The 20,685-nt window shown below is 58.0% G+C and overlaps 1 protein-coding gene across 1 annotated transcript; it reads right to left on the bottom strand.

Annotated features, from left to right (window-relative positions):
- Nucleotides 1-225: 225 nt before the first annotated feature.
- On the bottom strand, nt 226-17,923 carry LOC122371770. The gene is made up of 5 exons (XM_043348442.1): nt 17,781-17,923; nt 15,931-17,223; nt 7,783-7,950; nt 3,976-4,167; nt 226-2,543 (listed from the first exon to the last, which is right to left on the bottom strand). Exons 1-5 carry the CDS (start codon nt 17,839-17,841, stop codon nt 2,488-2,490), a joined length of 1,770 nt encoding a protein of 589 aa, XP_043204377.1. The 5' UTR covers nt 17,842-17,923; the 3' UTR covers nt 226-2,487.
- Between the last annotated feature and the right edge of the window lie 2,762 nt (nt 17,924-20,685).

Consider the following 20,685-nt stretch of genomic DNA (forward strand, 5'->3'; position numbering starts at 1 on the left):
AACGATTGCGGATTTGATCACAATCCAAGTGAAAAAAGGGGATTGCGGGTAGGAATGCAATCCACTTCGGCACTAGGAATGTGGATTGGGAATGCAATCCTTTCAAAAAGGATTTTACCGATGCCTGATGATTGGTCAACGCGTAATAAGCTTCCGCGTCAAACACCATTTTAGGTATATGGAATATAGGATATAATCTTTTTATAAAAAGGTTTAATTTTCTCGGCTGATCATTTTGAGCATAAAAAATAACTAATCCATTGCAAAAGACTAATTTCGGGAAAGTGAACTATTCTCTTCAACTGTTTTCGAGCTATTTTCGGTTTTGTTGAAAAAGGAGGTACCTACCGCCGAGTAGGTACGACGAGACCTGCGCATGCAGGCTGCGCGACACTTAATGACGCCATCGGACTCTTGCAGAGAACACGCGCTCACAACAGATACAAAACGAAACTGAAATTCCTTCTCCAAGCACCCGCACATCGCTGCGTAACAGGCAACAGTCGACCCAGGGCATATCACGGGGCGCGCGTCACCACAGCGCCTCTGGCGGCCGCTGCGGAAAACACCGTCTGCCCGTCCGCCGCCAGGGGGCCGACCATTGGCTCTGTCCAGGAGCGACTGTGGCCCACAGCGCCCGGCACGCTCGCTGGTCGCCGTGCTACTTCCCCCGGCACATCTCGGCAGGCCGGACTCCTCGGGGTTGCGTTCTGGCCGGGTACTGCAGTCAGCACGCGGAATGCAGTGCTCTCACGGCCCGCAGGTCCTCGCCGGTCAGATTAGGCAGTCTAAGGCGCCGCCACGACACCAAACACCACTTCTAGGTCCGCCGGGAGCCCGAGCCGTGCGGTCACGACAGTCACGGCATCGCCGTCCACTGGAGGAGTCCGTCACGACACCACAGTCCACTGGAGGAGTCCGTCACGACACCACAGTCCACTGGAGGAGTCCGTCACGACACCACAGTCCACTGGAGGAGTCCGTCACGACACCACAGTCCACTGGAGGAGTCCCTCAGTCACGACACCACAGTTCACTGGAGGAGTCCGTCAGTCACGACACCACAGTCCACTGGAGAGTGGAGGAGTCCGTCACGACACCACAGTCCACTGGAGGAGTCCGTCAGTCACGACACCCAGTCCACTGGAGGAGTCAGTCAGTCACGACACCACAGTCCACTGGAGGAGTCCGTCAGTCACGACACCACAGTCCACTGGAGGAGTCCGTCACGACACCACAGTCAACTGGAGGAATCCCTCACGACACCACAGTTCACTGGAGGAGTCCGTCAGTCACGACACCACAGTCCACTGGAGGAGTCCGTCACGACACCACAGTCCACTGGAGGAGTCCGTCACGACACCACAGTCCACTGGAGGAGTCCCTCAGTCACGACACCACAGTCCACTGGAGGAGTCCGTCAGTCACGACACCACAGTCCACTGGAGGAGTCCGTCACGACACCACAGTCCACTGGAGGAGTCCGTCACGACACCTCAGTCCACTGGAGGAGTCCGTCAGTCACGACTCCACAGTCCACTGGAGGAGTCCGTCACGACACCACAGTTCACTGGATGAGTCCGTCACGACACCACAGTCCACTGGAGGAGTCCGTCACGACACCACAGTCCACTGGAGGAGACTGTCACGACACCACAGTTCACTGGAGGAGTCCGTCACGACACCACAGTTCACTGGAGGAGTCCACCCGCACAGAGGACGCTACGGTGGCTGCAGTGAATCACTCCAGCATTTTATGCCCTGCAGCCCAGTGAGCCAATGCACCATTTTTTTTTTTCAGGCGTGGAATGTTTCCGTTCTGTTGTGGGCCGTCCTGACGTCGATATTGTCACAGATGTGCGGCTGCGGCGACATCCCGAGTCGAGTCGGGTTAAATCGGCGGCTGTCTCCGGCCTCAGTGGAGCCGCTGTCTTCATCCCCGCTGGAGCCGCTGTGACCGGTCTCTGTGGCCGGCCCCGCTGGAGCCGCTGTGACCGGCCCCGCTGGAGCCGCTGTGACCGGCCCCGCTGGAGCCGCTGTGACCGGCCCCGCTGGAGCCGCTGTGACCGGCCCCGCTGGAGCCGCTGTGACCGGCCCCGCTGGAGCCGCTGTGACCGGTCTCTGTGGCCGGCCCCGCTGGAGCCGCTGTGACCGGTCTCTGTGGCCGGCCCCGCTGGAGCCGCTGTGACCGGCCCCGCTGGAGCCGCTGTGACCGGCCCCGCTGGAGCCGCTGTGACCGGCCCCGCTGGAGCCGCTGTGACCGGCCCCGCTGGAGCCGCTGTGACCGGTCTCTGTGGCCGGCCCCGCTGGAGCCGCTGTGACCGGTCTCTGTGGCCGGCCCCGCTGGAGCCGCTGTGACCGGCCCCGCTGGAGCCGCTGTGACCGGCCCCGCTGGAGCCGCTGTGACCGGCCCCGCTGGAGCCGCTGTGACCGGTCTCTGTGGCCGGCCCCGCTGGAGCCGCTGTGACCGGCCCCGTTGGCGCTGGCTCAGATGCCGTTGTGGCGAGACTTCAGCGGCGCGTATGTGCCGTTCAACATAGCACCTGAAAAGGCCAAGATGTCAGAAGTTGCAGTAAAGGCATTGGTCCCGATAGACGACTTCAGCTCAGTGACATCTTTCCCCATAGATAACAGCGCAAAAGCAGTTACTTGTTAGCATACGGGCGTAAGTAGAAGCCGCAGTCTCTGTTGGAATTACCGATACGCGGCGCGGCGCGGCCGGCACGCCTGACGGAGGGAAGGCTGCTACTATGGACGTCGCACCCCTTGAAGTTGAGACTCCACTTTTGCGATAATTTTTAAATGCGTAACTCTCGCTGACGATATTCTGGCAATGTGTGTTTCAGAACCTGCCGAAACTTTTATTATTAAGGTATTTTGACGCCAAATGATTATGAAAGGTAGGAACTTCTCATTCACTCGTGATGTTAAATTTCACGGACCGAATCTGCTGTTTGGGTAGAGGCACGCGCTCATGGGGCGGAGCCACGTAATGACTTCAGCGCTATGCTTCCTCCGGCGCTCCTTGCCCGGTGACCGGTCACTCGCTTCTCGCGCTCCATCCAGGCTTGATGGTGGGCGGCCGCCAGCTCTGTAGCGTATATACCTACCCACATTAAGACCAGATGGCGCTGGTGGCGGGGCTCGAGTATGGCCGAACGCAAGCCTCTGCCCGAGCCTGAATTGACCTTAGCATTACGAGTGAATAAGAAGTACCTTTCATAATCGTTTGGCGTCAAAATGACTTGTAATAAAAGTTTCGGCAGGTTCTGAAACGCACATTGCCAGGATATCGTCAACGAGAGTTAACGCATTTAAAAGTTATCGCAAAAAGTGGGGTCTCAAGAGGTTTGACGTCCATAGTAGTTGACCTGGGGATGGATGAGGATGTTGGGGAGGAAGGGATGGGAGAGGGCCGAACCGATTTCAGCCGCTGGTTCACCGGTACTTCCTTTCCCGTGTATCGGTACTTTCAAGGGACGCTAGACAAGGCAGCCACTGTATCGCCACTAGAAGAACGCGGACAGCACTATTGTAGACAATAGTTATACCCACAGAGTCAACACTGTATGTACTACAATATACCATAATCAGTGACAATTCTGTACCTACTGTTAGACAAGATACCCACGGACAGAGACAACATTGCAAGCAGCATGTCTACACCATGACCGGCAATACGGCACCATGAACGTCACGAGCCCTGCCGGGACCGAGCAGCTGTGGCCCTGTGGGACCGCGGGACCGCGGGACAGCTGGCCGGGACCGAGCAGCTGACCGGGACAGCTGGCCGGGACCGATCAGCTGACCGGGACCGCGGGACAGCTGGCCGGGACCGCGGGACAGCGGGACAGCTGGCCGGGACTGCGGGACAGCTGGCCGGGACCGCGGGACCGTGGGGCAGCTGGCCGGGACCGCGGGACAGCGCCGAGCGGCGGGCCGGGCCCGATCGGGCGGCCACCGCGCGCCACTGACCGTTGCTGCTGTACATTTCGCGCTTGTGTCGTCCGTACGGTGGGCGGTGGGGCCGCAGCGCCCGGCAGCAGTAGTAGAGCAGCATGTAGAGCACAGCGCCGCCGGCTGCCACCACGGAGCCCATGCAGAGCAGCGCCTCACCCGAGTAGTGCGGCAGCAGGTGGAGCGCCACGCCGGCGCCCAGACCGCGACCTGGGGCACGTACAGGGGCACACAGAGTCACACAGAGTCACACATTGGGTCACACACAGGGGCACACGGGGTCACACATTGGGCCACACACGAGGTCACACACAAAGCCACACACAAAGTCACACATTGGTTCACACACATTGAGTCACACACACAGGGTCACACAGAGTCACACATTGGGCCACACACAGGGTCACACGGGGTCACACACAGAGTCACACATTGGGTCACACACATTGGGTCACGCACAGGGGTCAGAAAGGCCACACACAGGGGTCACACAGGGTCATACACAGGTCACAGGGGCCATTCGGGGTCTTTGACAGGTTGGCATCACGGCATTCGGCAGGTCAGCAGGAGCATCCCATTGTCCGTGAGGGGCGTCGGCTCTGACCGTCTGCATACCGTCCAACGTGCGGCATTTGAGCAGGAGCGACCGGCCAGCGGCCACCGTTTGTTTCTCTGTGGCCCGCCAACTCACCCCACTACCTGCGGATGCATGTTTAGCGGCGAAGGCCGACTGACTTGTGACAAGTGTACCTAATGTGTAAGTATATCGGAGCGGCGGCCCGGGCGCTGAGGGCATACAATGTCATGCAAAGGCTAAGCTCAAGGTCAGGCCAGGTCACCGGAGACGAACTATTGGATAGGATAGGATATGTGCAACATAGATTTTATAGGTCATGTGTAAAAACGTTGTGCCATTTTTACACATTAACCCGCGCCGTGCTGGGGGGGGGCGTTTTTACGCCCCCCCCCCCCCCCTCAGGTTTTTCGCGAATATCTCAAAAACGGCGGCGCGCAGCGCCGCCGTTTTTGGTACACGTGTTCCTACATCATTTCCGCACATGTTGTGAAAATTTCAGACCTAGGCCGTTCAAGGTCAGGTCACCAGGTCACGTCAAGTGACCTTACCTCAGAAAAAGTTCAAAGGCTCGCTATAGCTACACCGACTGAACGATCACTTTGAAACTTTCAGCGATTGATATGAGTAACAGTATGTATAAAATGTATATCTCGGATTTTTGATATCTGTGACCTAAGGTCAGGTCAATTTTGCGACCTCTCCATTATAAGTCAATGGGAGAAAATTGAAATGCGCCTCTTTTGGACGAATATCGTTCAAAACGCTCTCAAACATCGGTTCATAGGTAAACATGACACACTGAATAGGAAAAATGCACCTGTGACCCCTCTGTGTGCCCCTGAGGTCATCTCAGGTCATGAACGGTCGCCAGCAGTTTTTTGGCTATAACTTTTGATAGAGACGTGCTAGAGCGGTGAAAACACGTCAGATGTGTTCAGCTCGACGATACGGATCGACTGATATGCAACATGACCCTTTTCGGTCAGGTCATGACCTTGACCTGAGGTCAAATTTTCAAAATGACCTTTCAAGGTCAACAAATAGTTCATTCGACGCGTCTCGACGAGAGGAACACGATGCTGGCAAAAGTAATGTCATGGCGCTTATGAGTCAAAAGTTATTGACGAAAAAACGTTTTTCGTAAAAACGGCTATTTTTGGAGTTTTTGCCCTCTGGAGGCTAAACCGTTGACCTGAGGTCAAATCTGAGAACATTACTCAGAAAGGTCTGTAAAAGGGCTATCGAATGCGCTTTTCCGCGGCGCTGTAGCTCTATCGGTTCCCGAGATAGCCGTTGGCAGTTTCCAAAATGTTGAAATAGTCAACATTTTACCTTTGGTGACCTCTGGTGACCTGACCTTTGACCTGACCCAAAAAATGACCGAAGTGTTTTCGTCCTTATTTTTGACGCTCTTTCGATTGCCGCTTACCGCGTGTCGCTACGTGGCCCAGGAGCCGAGTTAGACGGGGGGGCGTGAAAACGCCCCCCCCCCCCCAGCACTCGGCGGAAAGTTCAGGCCACCAGCACGGCGCGGGTTAATTATGTCCCAGCTGAATAACAACATATACAACTAAATTTTATATGGTCATTTTACTCCCTAGAAGTAAACAGCCAACAGGCATAGCACGCGTCGTGGAAGGGTTCCTACGCCCAGTGGCGGAGGGGACGAAGGTCGACCCCCCCCCCCCCCCCCCCCCCCAAGAGCTCAGCTCCTATGGGAGACGTGAGACGTCAAACCCCTTGAGACGCCACTTTTTTCTTGCGATAATTTTTAAATGCGTGAACGCTCGTTGACGACGCTCTGGCAATGGCAATGTGTGTTTCAGAACCTGCCGAAACTTTTATTACAAAGGCATTTTGACGCCAAACGATTATGACAGGCACTTCCCATTCACTCGTAATGCTAACGTCAATTCAGGCCCGGGCAGAGGCTTGCGTTCGGCCACACTCGAGCCCCGCCACCAGCGCCATCACGGAGCTTAGCGCTGACGTCATTACGTGGCTCCGCCCCATGAGTGCGTAGCCTTTACCCAAACAGCAGATTGGTTCCGTGAAATTTAACAATACCTACGAGTGAATGAGAAGTACCTTTCATAATCGTTTGGCGTCAAAATACCTTAGTTACGGAGCGAGCGAAGCGAGCGGAGTCTTTCCTTAGATTAACGGAAATTTCTGAGTAGGTATGAGCGGCCGGCCGGCCGGCCGGCCGTGTGGACGCTTTTGCGAGGCTTATATCTCAGCAACCACTTGACCGATTTACATGCGGTAATTTTTGTAGGGTAGCTTCATTCCTTCTACCAAGTATTGGACTATTCCCGATGCATATGGGTGACCCCTTATGCACGTGCCACGTGCAAAACGAAGAGGTGTCAGTTTTGTAATTGTTGCAATATCTCGGTAACTACTTGGCCGATTGCGCTGAAAGTTGGCATGTAGGTAGGCACCCACTAGGCACTGCATATCCATGTGCCAGAGTTGGGGTGCTGCTGCACGTGCGCACGTGCAGGGGTCGATTCCAGATCTCGAGAACGGCTGGACCGATTGCGCTCAAATTTGGTACGCGGTTAGGGACCGGTTAGTAGGGTGCCGTGCAAAAGTCAGTTGGGACCCATGTTGCACGTGCGCACGTGCAGGGTGCCACTTCCAGATCTCGATAACGGCTGGGCCGATTGTGCTCAAATTTGGCACATCGCTAGAGACCGGTTAGTAGGGTGCAGTGCACAAGTCAGTTGGAGGTACCCCTCGAAATTTCGCACGTGCAAGGCCCACCCTCTCGCTCGCTCCGTTAGTCGCCCCATAAGGCGCTATACTGGTAATAAACGTTTCGGCAGGTTCTGAAACGCATATTGCCAGAATATCGCAGGGGTGAAGAATTAGGGGTTTTGGGGGTGCTCGAGCACTCCCTGAAATTCAAAGGTCATCAGATAATAGTGCTCCAGTGGTTGCTTAAATTACGTCTGAGACACAAACTGCTTTGCGTAAGACGCGAGAGACGGCCACTGCTGCAGGATGCAGGTGGGTGATCAGGCGGCTGGACGGGCGGCCCGCCGCGGGTGACCAGGCGGCCCGCCGCGGGTGACCAGGCGGCTGGACGGGCGGCCCGCCGCGGGTGACCAGGCGGCTGGACGGGCGGCCCGCCGCGGGTGACCAGGCGGCTGGACGGGCGGCCCGCCGCGGGTGACCAGGCGGCCCGCCGTGGGTGACCAGGCGGCCCGCCGCGGGTGATCAGGCGGCCCGCGCCCACTCACCGACGCCGAAGTGGGCCACTGTGATGACGGCCTGCGCGGTGGCCTCGGTGGCGGGCCGGCTCTGGCTGGCAGCGAACAGCACTGCTGCCAGCCAGGCCAGGTGCACGGTGAACATCTCCAGCGACTCGGCCACCAGAAACAGCCACGGAACCAGGATGTACGCATAGCCTGCCGACACACAACGCCATACCTGGAGAACTGTACTCCACTGGGGGCGTCCCAGCACCCGCCTGATCCTGTCAAAACCCGTGCCAAATAAAGGAACATACATGTAAAATTTCAAACACTCATAACACGAAACAATGCAAATGTAAAATCGTACCTTCATAATAAAGCCGAATATCTTGCCAAATATATGATAAAAAACGAAACGACTGTTTAGGGCTAGCCCATTATCAAGTCTCTTGACTAAATCAGAGCTGATAACTGATAAGGGGCTACGCACGAAATAGTCTAAGTCATCTCATTTTGTAATAACATGTTTGGCAATATATTCAGCTCTATTATGAGGCTAAGGTCTTGAATCTTTATTTAAGTTGTAACGAGCCTCAAAGAGCGTTTGCTAATAGGTACACAAAAATAGAATGTTTATACAATATTACTTTACTAATCAGTAATCAGTACCAATAACACAACTCTTATTTGTGCAAGACACCTTCTTGCTCAGTGACTACATGAAGAAAGAATGCTGAAAAACTGTTTTCATGTGCTGATGTCCAAACAACCATGTCAGGTCCCGCCAACGAGCATATTATGCTAAGAAAGTACAAAGTTATCCCAGAGCTAACAGATTAGGTACGTGGATAGAGCTGCGTAAGAGCGTTTGGACTTTGGAAAATAACGTGACGTCCTAGATGCCAGCATGAAGCCCTTGGAGAGTTGAGATGGTTGCAGACTTGTAGAGATTAGAGACATCAGCCCCCTGTATCTTTTAGTCAGTGATGTTCCACCCCCGGCTCCGGCACTCAGTGTCAGTGATGTCCCACCCCCGGCTCCGGTACTGTGTCAGTGATGACTCACCCCCGGTCCCCGGCTCCGGCACTCAGTGTCAGTGATGTCCCACCCCCGGTCCCCGGTACTCAGTGTCAGTGATGTCCCACCCCTGGCTCCGGTACCGTGTCAGTGATGTCTCACCCCCGGTCCCCGGCTCCGGCACTCAGTGTCAGTGATGTCCCGCCCCCGGCTCCGATACTGTGTCAGTGATGTCCCACCCCCGGCTCCGGTACTGTGTCAGTGATGTCCCACACCCAGCTCCAGTACTGTGTCAGTGATGTCCCACCCCAGCTCCGGTACTGTGTCAGTGATGTCCCACCCCCGGTCCGCGATACTGTGTCAGTGATGTCTCACCCCGGTCTCCGGTACTGTGTCAGTGATGTCCCACCCCCGGCTCCGGTACTGTGTCAGTGATGTCCCACACCCAGCTCCAGTACTGTGTCAGTGATGTCCCACCCCCGGCTCCGATACTGTGTCAGTGATGTCCCACCCCCGGCTCCGGTACTGTGTCAGTGATGCCCCACCCCCGGCTCCAGTACTGTGTCAGTGATGTCTCACCCCGGTCTCCGGTACTGTGTCAGTGATGTCCCACCTCCGGTCCCTGACTCCGGTACTGTGTCAGTGATGTACCACCCCTGGTCCCCGGCTCCGGTACCGTGTCAGTGATGTCTCACCCCCGGCTCCGGCACTGTCAGTGATGTCCCACCCCCGACTCCGGTACCGTGTCAGTGGTCCCACCCCCGGCTGCGGTACTCAGTGTCAGTGATGTCCCACCCCAGGTCCCAGTACTGTGTCAGTGATGTCTCACCCCCGGTCCCCGGCTCCGGTACTGTGTCAGTGATGTCCCACCCCCGGCTCCGGTACTGTGTCAGTGATGTCCCACCCCCGGTCCCCGGCTTCGGTACTGTGTCAGTGATGTCCCACCCCCGGTCCCCGGTCCGCGGTACTGTGTCAGTGATGCCCCACACCCGGTCCCCGGCTCCGGTACTCAGTGTCAGTGATGTCCCACCCCCGGCTCCGGTACTCAGTGTCAGTGATGTCCCACCCCCGGCTCCGACATTCAGTGTCAGTGATGTCCCACCCCCGGTCCCCGGTACTGTGTCAGTGATGTCCCACCCCTGGCTCCGTTACTGTATCAGTGATGTCTCACCCCGGATCCGGTACTGTGTCAGTGATGTCCCACCCCCGGCTCCAATACTGTGTCAGTAATGTCCCACCCCCGGTCCCCGGCTCCGGCACTCAGTGTCAGTGATGTCCCACCCCCGGCTCCGACACTCAGTGTCAGTGATGTCCCACCCCCGGTCCCCGGTACTCAGTGTCAGTGATGTCTCACCCCGGCTCCGGTACTGTGTCAGTGATGTCCCACCCCGGCTCCAGCACTGTGTCAGTGATGTCCCCCCCCCCGGCTCCGGTACTGTGTCAGTGATATCCCACCCCCGGCCCCCGGCTCCGGTACTCAGTGTCAGTGATGTCCCACCCCCGGTCCCCGGTACTCAGTGTCAGTGATGTCCCACCCCCGGTCCCCGGTACTGTGTCAGTACTCAGTGATGTCCCACCCCCGGTCCGCGGTACTGTGTCAGTGATGTCCCACCCCCGGTCCCCGGCTCCGGTACTGTGTCAGTGATGTCCCACCCCCGGCTCCGACACTCAGTGTCACTGATGTCCCACCCCCGGTCCCCGGTACTCAGTGTCAGTGATGTCTCACCCCGGCTCCGGTACTGTGTCAGTGATGTCCCACCCCGGCTCCCGTACTGTGTCAGTGATGTCCAACCCCCGGTCCCCGGCTCCGGTACTGTGTCAGTGATGTCCCACCCCCGGCTCCGGTACCGTGTCAGTGATGTCTCACCCCGGTCCCCGGTACTGTGTCAGTGATGTCCCACCCCCGGTCCTCGGCTCCGGTACCGTGTCAGTGATGTCCCACCCCCGGTCCCCGGCCTCCGGTACTCAGTGTCAGTGATGTCCCACCCCCGGTCTCCGGCTCCGGTACTGTGTCAGTGATGTCCCACCCCCGGTCCCCGGTACTCAGTGTCAGTGATGTCTCACCCTGGCTCCGGCACCGTGTCAGTGATGTCCCACCCCCGGTCCCCGGTACTGTGTCAGTGATGTCCCACCCCCGGTCCCCGGCTCCGATACTGTGTCAGTGATGTCCCACCCTCGGTCCCAGTACTGTGTCAGTGATGTCCCACCCCGGCTCCCGTACTGTGTCAGTGATGTCCCACCCCCGGTCCCCGGCTCCGGTACCGTGTCAGTGATGTCCCACCCCCGGCTCCGGCACTCAGTATCAGTGATGTCCCACCCCGGCTCCGGCACTCAGTATCAGTGATGTCTCATCCCGGTCCCCGGTACTGTGTCAGTGATGTCCCATCCCCGATCCCCGGCTCCGGTACTGTGTCAGTGATGTCCCACCCCCGGTCCCAGTACTGTGTCAGTGATGTTCCACCCCCGGTCCCGGTACTGTGTCAGTGATGTCCCACCCCCGACTCCGGTACTCAGTGTCAGTGATGTCCCACCCCGGCCCCCGGTACTGTGTCAGTGATGTCCCACCCCGGCTCCAGTACTGTGTCAGTGATGTCCCACCCCCGGCTCCAGTACTGTGTCAGTGATGTCCCAACCCCGGTCCCCGGCTCCGGCACTCAGTGTCAGTGATGTCCCACCCCCGGCTCCGGCACTCAGTGTCAGTGATGTCCCATCCCCGGTCCCCGGTACTCAGTGTCAGTGATGTCTCACCCCGGCTCCGGTACTGTGTCAGTGATGTCCCACCCCCGGCTCCTGTACTCAGTGTCAGTGATGTCCCACCCCCGGTCCCAGTACTCTGTCATTGATGTCCCACCCTCGGCTCCGGTACTGTGTCAGTGATGTCCCACCCCCGGCTCCAGTACTGTGTCAGTGATTGTCCACCCTCGGCTCCGGCACTGTGTCAGTGATGTCCCACCACCGGTCCCAGGTCCCAGTACTGTGTCAGTGATGTCCCACCCCGGCTCCGATACTGTGTCAGTGATGTCCCACCCCTGGCCCCGATACTGTGTCAGTACTCAGTGATGTCCCACCCCCGGTCCGAGGGTACTGTGTCAGTGATGTCCCACCCCCGGTCCCCGGCTCCGGTACTGTGTCAGTGATGTCCCACCCCCGGCTCCGACACTCAGTATCAGTGATGTCTCACCCCGGTCCCCGGTACTGTGTCAGTGATGTCTCACCTCGGTCCCCGGCTCCGGTACTGTGTCAGTGATGTCCCACCCCCGGCTCCGGTACCGTGTCAGTGATGTCTCACCCCGGTCCCCGGTACTGTGTCAGTGATGTCCCACCCCCGGTCCTCGGCTCCGGTACCGTGTCAGTGATGTCCCACCCCCGGTCCCCGGCCTCCGGTACTCAGTGTCAGTGATGTCCCACCCCCGGTCTCCGGCTCCGGTACTGTGTCAGTGATGTCCCACCCCCGGTCCCCGGTACTCAGTGTCAGTGATGTCTCACCCTGGCTCCGGTACCGTGTCAGTGATGTCCCACCCCCGGTCCCCGGCTCCGGTACTGTGTCAGTGATGTCCCACCCCCGGTCCCCGATTCCAGTACTGTGTCAGTGATGTCCCACCCCCGGCTCCAGTACTGTGTCAGTGATGTCCCAACCCCGGTCCCCGGCTCCGGCACTGTGTCAGTGATGTCCCACCCCCGGTCCCCGGCTCCGGTACTGTGTCAGTGATGTCCCACCCCGGCTCCCGTACTGTGTCAGTGATGTCCAACCCCCGGTCCCCGGCTCCGGTACCGTGTCATTGATGTCTCACCCCCGGCTCCGGCACTCAGTATCAGTGATGTCTCACCCCGGTCCCCGGTACTGTGTCAGTGATGTCTCACCTCGGTCCCCGGCTCCGGTACTGTGTCAGTGATGTCCCACCCCCGGCTCCGGTACCGTGTCAGTGATGTCTCACCCCGGTCCCCGGTACTGTGTCAGTGATGTCCCACCCCCGGTCCTCGGCTCCGGTACCGTGTCAGTGATGTCCCACCCCCGGTCCCCGGCCTCCGGTACTCAGTGTCAGTGATGTCCCACCCCCGGTCTCCGGCTCCGGTACTGTGTCAGTGATGTCCCACCCCCGGTCCCCGGTACTCAGTGTCAGTGATGTCTCACCCTGGCTCCGGTACCGTGTCAGTGATGTCCCACCCCCGGTACTGTGTCAGTGATGTCCCACCCCCGGTCCCCGGCTCCGATACTGTGTCAGTGATGTCCCACCCTCGGTCCCAGTACTGTGTCAGTGATGTCCCACCCCGGCTCCCGTACTGTGTCAGTGATGTCCCACCCCCGGTCCCCGGCTCCGGTACCGTGTCAGTGATGTCCCACCCCCGGCTCCGGCACTCAGTATCAGTGATGTCCCACCCCGGCTCCCGTACTGTGTCAGTGATGTCCCACCCCCGGTCCCCGGCTCCGGTACCGTGTCAGTGATGTCCCATCCCCGGCTCCGGCACTCAGTATCAGTGATGTCTCATCCCGGTCCCCGGTACTGTGTCAGTGATGTCCCATCCCCGATCCCCGGCTCCGGTACTGTGTCAGTGATGTCCCACCCCCGGTCCCAGTACTGTGTCAGTGATGTTCCACCCCCGGCTCCAGTACTGTGGGCAGTGATGTCCCATCCCCGGTCCCCGGCTCCGGTACTGTGTCAGTGATGTCCCACCCCCGGCTCCGGTACTCAGTGTCAGTGATGTCCCACCCCGACTCCGGTACTCAGTGTCAGTGATGTCCCACCCGCGGTCCCAGTACTGTGTCAGTGATGTCCCACCCCGGCTCCAGTACTGTGTCAGTGATGTCCCACCCCCGGCTCCAGTACTGTGTCAGTGATGTCCCAACCCCGGTCCCCGGCTCCGGCACTCAGTGTCAGTGATGTCCCACCCCCGGCTCCGGCACTCAGTGTCAGTGATGTCCCATCCCCGGTCCCCGGTACTCAGTGTCAGTGATGTCTCACCCCGGCTCCGGTACTGTGTCAGTGATGTCCCACCCCCGGCTCCTGTACTCAGTGTCAGTGATGTCCCACCCCCGGTCCCAGTACTCTGTCAGTGATGTCCCACCCTCGTCTCCGGTACTGTGTCAGTGATGTCCCACCCCCGGCTCCAGTACTGTGTCAGTGATTGTCCACCCTCGGCTCCGGCACTGTGTCAGTGATGTCCCACCACCGGTCCCAGGTCCCAGTACTGTGTCAGTGATGTCCCACCCCGGCTCCGATACTGTGTCAGTGATGTCCCACCCCTGGCCCCGATACTGTGTCAGTGATGTCCCACCCCCGGCTCCAGTACTGTGTCAGTGATGTCCCACCCCCGGCTCCGGTACTGTGTCAGTGATGTCCCACCCCGGTCCCCGGTTTCGGTACTGTCAGTGATGTCCCACCCCTGGCCCCGATACTGTGTCAGTGATGTCCCACCCCCGGCTCCAGTACTGTGTCAGTGATGTCCCACCCCCGGCTCCGGTACTGTGTCAGTGATGTCCCACCCCCGGCTCCGGTACTGTGTCAGTGATGTCCCACCCCCGGCTCCAGTACTGTGTCAGTGATGTCCCACCCCCGGCTCCAGTACTGTGTCAGTGATGTCCCACCCCCGGCTCCGGTACTGTGTCAGTTATGTCCCACCCCCGGTCCCCGGCTCCGGTACTGTGTCAGTGATGTCCCACCCCTGGCCCCGATACTGTGTCAGTGATGTCCCACCCCCGGCTCCAGTACTGTGTCAGTGATGTCCCACCCCCGGCTCCGGTACTGTGTCAGTGATGTCCCACCCCCGGTCCCCGGCTCCAGTACTGTGTCAGTGATGTCCCACCCCTGGCCCCGATACTGTGTCAGTGATTCCCACCCCCGCCTCCAGTACTGTGTCAGTGATGTCCCACCCCCGGCTCCAGTACTGTGTCAGTGATGTCCCACCCCCGGCTCCAGTACTGTGTCAGTGATGTCCCACCCCGGTCCCCGGTACTGTGTCAGTGATGTCCCACCCCCGGTCCTCGGCTCCGGTACCGTGTCAGTGATGTCCCACCCCTGGCCCCGATACTGTGTCAGTGATGTCCCACCCCGGCTCCAGTACTGTGTCAGTGATGTCCCACCCCCGGCTCCGGTACTGTGTCAGTGATGTCCCACCCCCGGGTCCGGTACTGTGTCAGTGATGTCCCACCCCGGTCCGCGGTACTGTGTCAGTGATGTCCCACCCCTGGCTCCGGCACTGAGTGTCAGTGATGTCCCACCCCGGCTCCAGCACTCAGTGTCAGTGATGTCCCACCCCCGGCTCCGGTACCGTGTCAGTGATGTCCCACCCCCGGCTCCGGCACTGTGTCAGTGATGTCCCACCCCCGGCTCCGGTACTCAGTGTCAGTGATGTCCCACCCCCGGCTCCGGTACTGTGTCAGTGATGTCCCACCCGGCTCCAGTACTGTGTCAGTGATGTCCCACCCCCGGCTCCGGCACTGAGTGTCAGTGATGTCCCACCCCGGCTCCAGCACTCAGTGTCAGTGATGTCTCACCCCGGCTCCGGTACTCAGTGTCAGTGATGTCCCACCCCCGGTCCCCGGCTCCGGTACGTGTCAGTGATGTCCCACCCCCGGTCCCCGGCTCCGGTACTGTGTCAGTGATGTCCCAACCCGGCTCCAGTACTGTGTCAGTGATGTCCCACCCTCGGTCCCGGTACTGTGTCAGTGATGTCCCACCCCCGGTCCCCGGCTCCAGTACTGTGTCAGTGATGTCCCACCCTCGGTCCCGGTACTGTGTCAGTGATGTCCCACCCCGGTCCGCGGTACTGTGTCAGTGATGTCCCACCCCTGGCTCCGGCACTGAGTGTCAGTGATGTCCCACCCCGGCTCCAGCACTCAGTGTCAGTGATGTCCCACCCCCGGCTCCGGTACCGTGTCAGTGATGTCCCACCCCCGGCTCCGGCACTGTGTCAGTGATGTCCCACCCCCGGCTCCGGTACTCAGTGTCAGTGATGTCCCACCCCCGGCTCCGGTACTGTGTCAGTGATGTCCCACCCCGGCTCCAGTACCGTGTCAGTGATGTCCCACCCCGGCTCCGGCACTGTGTCAGTGATGTCCCACCCCCGGCTCCGGTACTCAGTGTCAGTGATGTCCCACCCCCGGCTCCGGTACTGTGTCAGTGATGTCCCACCCCGGCTCCGGTACTCAGTGTCAGGACATCCGGCTCCGGTACTCACTGACGTATCGGACGATGTATATGATGAGCGCGATGATGAAGATGTGGTGGTGGCCGCAGTAGTTGATGAGCGGCTCGGCCCTGGCCAGGAAGGGCAGCAGCAGCGCCGTGCCCGCCGCCAGGCTCAGACCGTTCTGCAGCTGAGAGCCGCCCAGCGCGCTCACGTGATCGTACAGGTACGCCTCCAGGAAACCCCACAGCGTGCCGAGGAGCATCAGCACGCACAGAACGCTGAAAAACTCGAGGTTGCACAGGCTTTTGGCGAGCGGGCGCAGGTAGTCGCGCCGGCCGGTCGGCGCCGGAGGCACCGGCACCACCGAGGCTAGGATCACGCAGATGAGCATCAGCGCGCAGAACACGTAGAAACTGGGCCTGAAGTCAAGGTATTTGAAGAGCTTCTCGTGCACGTCGATCAGGTAGCCGCAGATGGGCGCGAACGTCACGAGTCCGAGCAGGCCGCAGGCGGCCTCCCAGCCGTAGTCGGAGCCGTGCCGGCGGCAGAGCGCCAGCGCGCTGGTGTTCACCAGCACCAGTGCCAGCGGCAGGCACAGCTCGGTGACGGCGCGCAGGCCAAAGTACAGCCAGAAGGTGAGCCGGCCGTCGGGCGGCGGCCGCCGACACCGGCCGGCCGCCCACAGCGGCGGCGCGCCCACGCTCAGCTGGCGCGCGTGGCAGCTGACGTGGCACTGCGGCGGCGCGCGGCACGTCAGCGCGTCGAACGTCTGGTGGCCGCGCGCCAGGTCCACCAGCGGGTAGCTGCACTGGCGCCGCTCGTCAGGCTGCTCCAGCAGGCGCGGCACCGAGCCGTTCACCACCAGGCCGTCGCCGACGTCGGCCACCAGCTCGCACACGGTGTTCTCGCCCGAGGTGAGGCAGAGGTGCGGCAGGCCCGACGGCAGCGGCACGCCGGGCCGGCACGTGAACGCGCACCGCTCCAGGTAGTACTGGCGCGGTCGCGGGTCGCCGAGCCGACACGGCTGCTGGCAGCGCGCCGCGGCCAGCAGGCCGCCCTGGTCGGTGCAGAGGAAGGTGAGCGCCTCCAGCTCGGCGTCGGCCGGCGGCGGCGGCTGCACGGCCGGCACCAGCATCAGGCACGGGTAGGCGGCGGCGCAGAGCAGCAGCGCGCCCACCAGCAGCGGCCGGTACGAGCCGAGCCGGTCGGCCAGCGCGCCGCCCAGCAGCGGGCCGGCGCAGCCCGCCAGCGGCAGCACCGTCTGTAGCCAGCCGAGCTCGGCCGCCGACAGGCCCAGCGTCGACATGTGCAGCGCCACGAACGGCAGCACGCAGCTCACCCCTGCGGGCGACGGGCGGCGCCGGTCAGCGCGCCGCGGCCCGCCAGACACCACACGGCAAACGCAAACAGACGGCACGCCAGACACAGCACGGCAAACGCAAACAGACGGCCGGCCACACACAACACGGCAAACGCAAACAGACGGCAAGCCAGACACAACACGGCAAACGCAAACAGACGGCCGGCCAGCAAACGATCACGTCAAATATTGTCCCGGTTGCCGATGTAATTTCCCTAGCTAAGCATGGCCATGATCAACAAAAACAGCAGTCGTCTGCTGTTCCTTTCCCCAAATGGTCACTTAGCACCTCACCCATCTTAGCATTAACTCAGCACCAGTCGTGAGTGGGTGCGTGTCCGTGGCGTTCAGGGGGACGCACGTGGTAGGTAGCAGTCATTAGGCTAGTCGGAGGGTCCGGTGGCTGCGCCTATTGGCAGGCAATCTTTCTATTGTGTCTTGTTACCGCGATTGTGGCCTATTGGCGAACGGTGCCGTCCCGATCTGTGCGCGGGGGAGCCATCCCCTCCCCCACTCGGCGGCCCGCCGCTCGGCTCACCTCCGTAGAAAGAGAAGAGCATCACTCGCAGCGGCAGCAGCGGCGTCTTGCAGAGCGTCATGGCTGGAGCGGCTCGGCGGCCGGCGGCAGTCGCCGGCTCAGACGCGGCCGCGGCGGCGCGTCACGGGACTGCCAGCACGGAGGGCGGCACGTCACTGGAGGGGGCACGTCACTAGCCCGCGCCCGACTGGGAGTCCTGGATTTCCACGCCCTGCTGGGGGAGGGGAAAGTTGGTGTTTGAACACCCTCCCCCTTCTAACTCGGCTCCTGGGCCTTGTAGCCGATGCGCGGAAGGCGACGTTCGAAAGAGCGTCAAAAATAAAGAAGAAATCACTTCGGTCACTTTTTTGGTCAGGTCAAAGGTCAGGTCACGAGAGGTCATTGAAGGCCAAAATTCGCCGATTTGTAGTTCAGATGTCAACAATTTTCAACAAATCGACGCACAGTTCGGAAACTAATAAAGCTACATCGCCGCGGAAAAGCTCATTTGATAGCCCTATTAACGCTCTTTCTGAATAATTCTCCCGGATTTGGCCTACCGTCAACGGTTTTGCCTGCAGGGGACAAAAACTGCCAAAATAGCCTATTTTTTCGGAAACGGTTTTTCTGCAATAACTTCCGACTCAAACCTTGCACGAACTTTCTTTTACCAGCATCGTGTTCCTCTCGTCAAGACGCGTCGAATGAATGATCAGTTGAACTTGAAAGGTCAACTTGAAAATTTGACCTCAGGTCAACTGACCGGTAAGGGGGGCATTCCACGATAGATCGTACCAGGCCCGTCACCCTCATCTCTCAGATTTTAATGAAAATCCGTCCCAGGGGTAATCATAGGCCCCAAAGACGCCTGGCAAAATATCAGACTTCTCAGATCAAAACTTTTTTAGTTATATTGCATTGCATTTTTTTAACTTCGGTTAGTAACGGTGAGTTAGATGGCCTATAACTCAAGAACGGGTTAAGCTACCAACAAACAGTCAACAACACTAAGCTTGCGATGAATCAAAAATTAATATTACCATTTAAAAATTCCAATGAAAAATTTTCATTGTTGAGCAAAAACCTTAATCTTTTTTCATTTGCCTCTAATGACCTTTGGGACCAAAATTTTTCAAATTTTTATTTTTTTCAAAATAAACTTCATGTCATTGCAAATCGACATGCAAAAAATTAGAAAGGTGTTCTTTCTATAAAATCCTCATTTTCCCGCAAACAAAATGGGGTTCGGAGGGGTTGATACGACCCCAGCACGCCGTTTCGCTTCTAATAGAGCTAGAGCCTCGCGGAAAAAACGAGCGTGTGTGCCGCAACAAGTCGCAGCGATTGGTACCCGATTTTAAGGTCTCAATCTAACCGGTAGCGTCTGAGGTCAGGTCAAGTGACTAAAGTTACGGGTTCGGTTTTTAGTAAATAACTTCGCAAAAAATGGCCGCAGAGCCGCGATTTTGGCATCATTGTGTTCACCTAGCTCAGGTGCATCGAATGGTATACTTTTTGCTAGGGTGAGGTCAACTTAAGCAGTTGACCTCGGATCAAGGTCAGGTCAGAGCCCCTCAGGTCACGAAGCTGGGCAAAGGGTATCATATGGCATATCATTCGATTCGGAAGGTCTCCCCGAGTCCATTGGTGGCTTTCCCGACTCTCTAGCTCCATTTGATCGGGAGTTATTGACGAAAAACTCGTACGACCCTAGTGACGTCATAAATGACGTCACGCAAGGTTACCAATGCAAAAGAAAAGCATTGGACTTTGCAAGAAGTGCATGAAATCACGATACCATGTACGTGGGATAGTTTTAGATCATTCTCGGCGCCAAAATAACAGTTTTTATATTTCCCCATTGGCTTATAACAGTGATGTCACGTGACCGACCTGACCTCACGTAACCTTAAAAATTCCCAGATATACAAGTTGTGAGACCTCTGGAGGACACCATGTATGAGTCCTGTAACTTTCATCTCGGACAGCTATGGTCGTTAGCGTCCAAAACAATGTCAGAACCAAACAGCCTTTTTCACCCTCGCGCTTATAGGAAAGAGGGTTGGATGAACCCTCTTTTCACTTTTTTTCAGATGACTTAGACTTTAATTGAAATTTCAGTAACCCGTGATGTCACTAGTCAGCTTTACCACGCCATTTGTAAGCTCCCCTCCCGAAATTACTATTCGAAACCGTTATCTTAACGTAAAATAAATATATTTATAGAAAGAACACCTTCCTAATTTTTTGCATACTTCTTAACAATGAGCCAAATATTTTTTTAAAGAAATGAAAAATTAAAAAAATTTGGTCCCAAAGTCCAAAAAATACAAATAAAAGAAAACTCGATATGTCATATATCAAAAGCGAAGTTTTCGAAATTTCAAAAATACATATTAATCTCTGTTTCATTGCAAGTTCAATGTTATATAACATTTGGCATTTGAATAATCCGTCTTAGAGTTACAGCCCGCCAAACTTAGCGCTGCAAAGCAAGATACAAAAAATGTGATACACCATAACTCAAAAAATACTTATCTGATAAGCCTGAAATTGTTACAGGTGGATTCAGAGCCCCTGATTACCCCTGAGACCAATTCTCGTCAAATTCCGAGAGATGAGGGTGTCAAATGGGAAAAAAGTGGTATGATCTATCGTGGAATGCCCCAAGGGTCAAGTTGCATATCAGTCGATGCGTATCGTCGAGCCAAACACAACTAAGGTGTTTTCATCACTCTAGCATGCCTCTATCAAAAGTTGTTCGCGAAAAACAGTCAGATAGGTACCATTGGCGGCCTGAGATGACCTCGGGGGCATAAATAGGGGTCACGGGCAGTGGCGCAGCCAGGGGGGGTCAGAGGGTCAGCTGACCCCCCCCGAAATTTCTGTCAGGGGCCCGCTCGAGAAAGAGAGAGAGAGAGAGAGA

This window comes from Amphibalanus amphitrite, unplaced genomic scaffold, assembly GCF_019059575.1.
Source record: "Amphibalanus amphitrite isolate SeventyFive unplaced genomic scaffold, NRLGWU_Aamphi_draft 001277F_arrow, whole genome shotgun sequence".
Classification (NCBI taxonomy): Eukaryota; Metazoa; Arthropoda; class Thecostraca; order Balanomorpha; family Balanidae; genus Amphibalanus; species Amphibalanus amphitrite.

Bases quoted from the DNA above. Each gene is read 5' to 3' on its own strand.
- LOC122371770 (XM_043348442.1), bottom strand. From the start codon at position 17,841: ATGACGCTCTGCAAGACGCCGCTGCTGCCGCTGCGAGTGATGCTCTTC. The intron at 4,168-7,782 runs GTGAGTGGGCGC...TACGTGCCCCAG, and splicing joins AGTGGCCCACTTCGGCGTCG to GTCGCGGTCTGGGCGCCGGC. The intron at 2,544-3,975 runs GTCAGTGGCGCG...TGGCCTTTTCAG, and splicing joins CGAAATGTACAGCAGCAACG to GTGCTATGTTGAACGGCACA.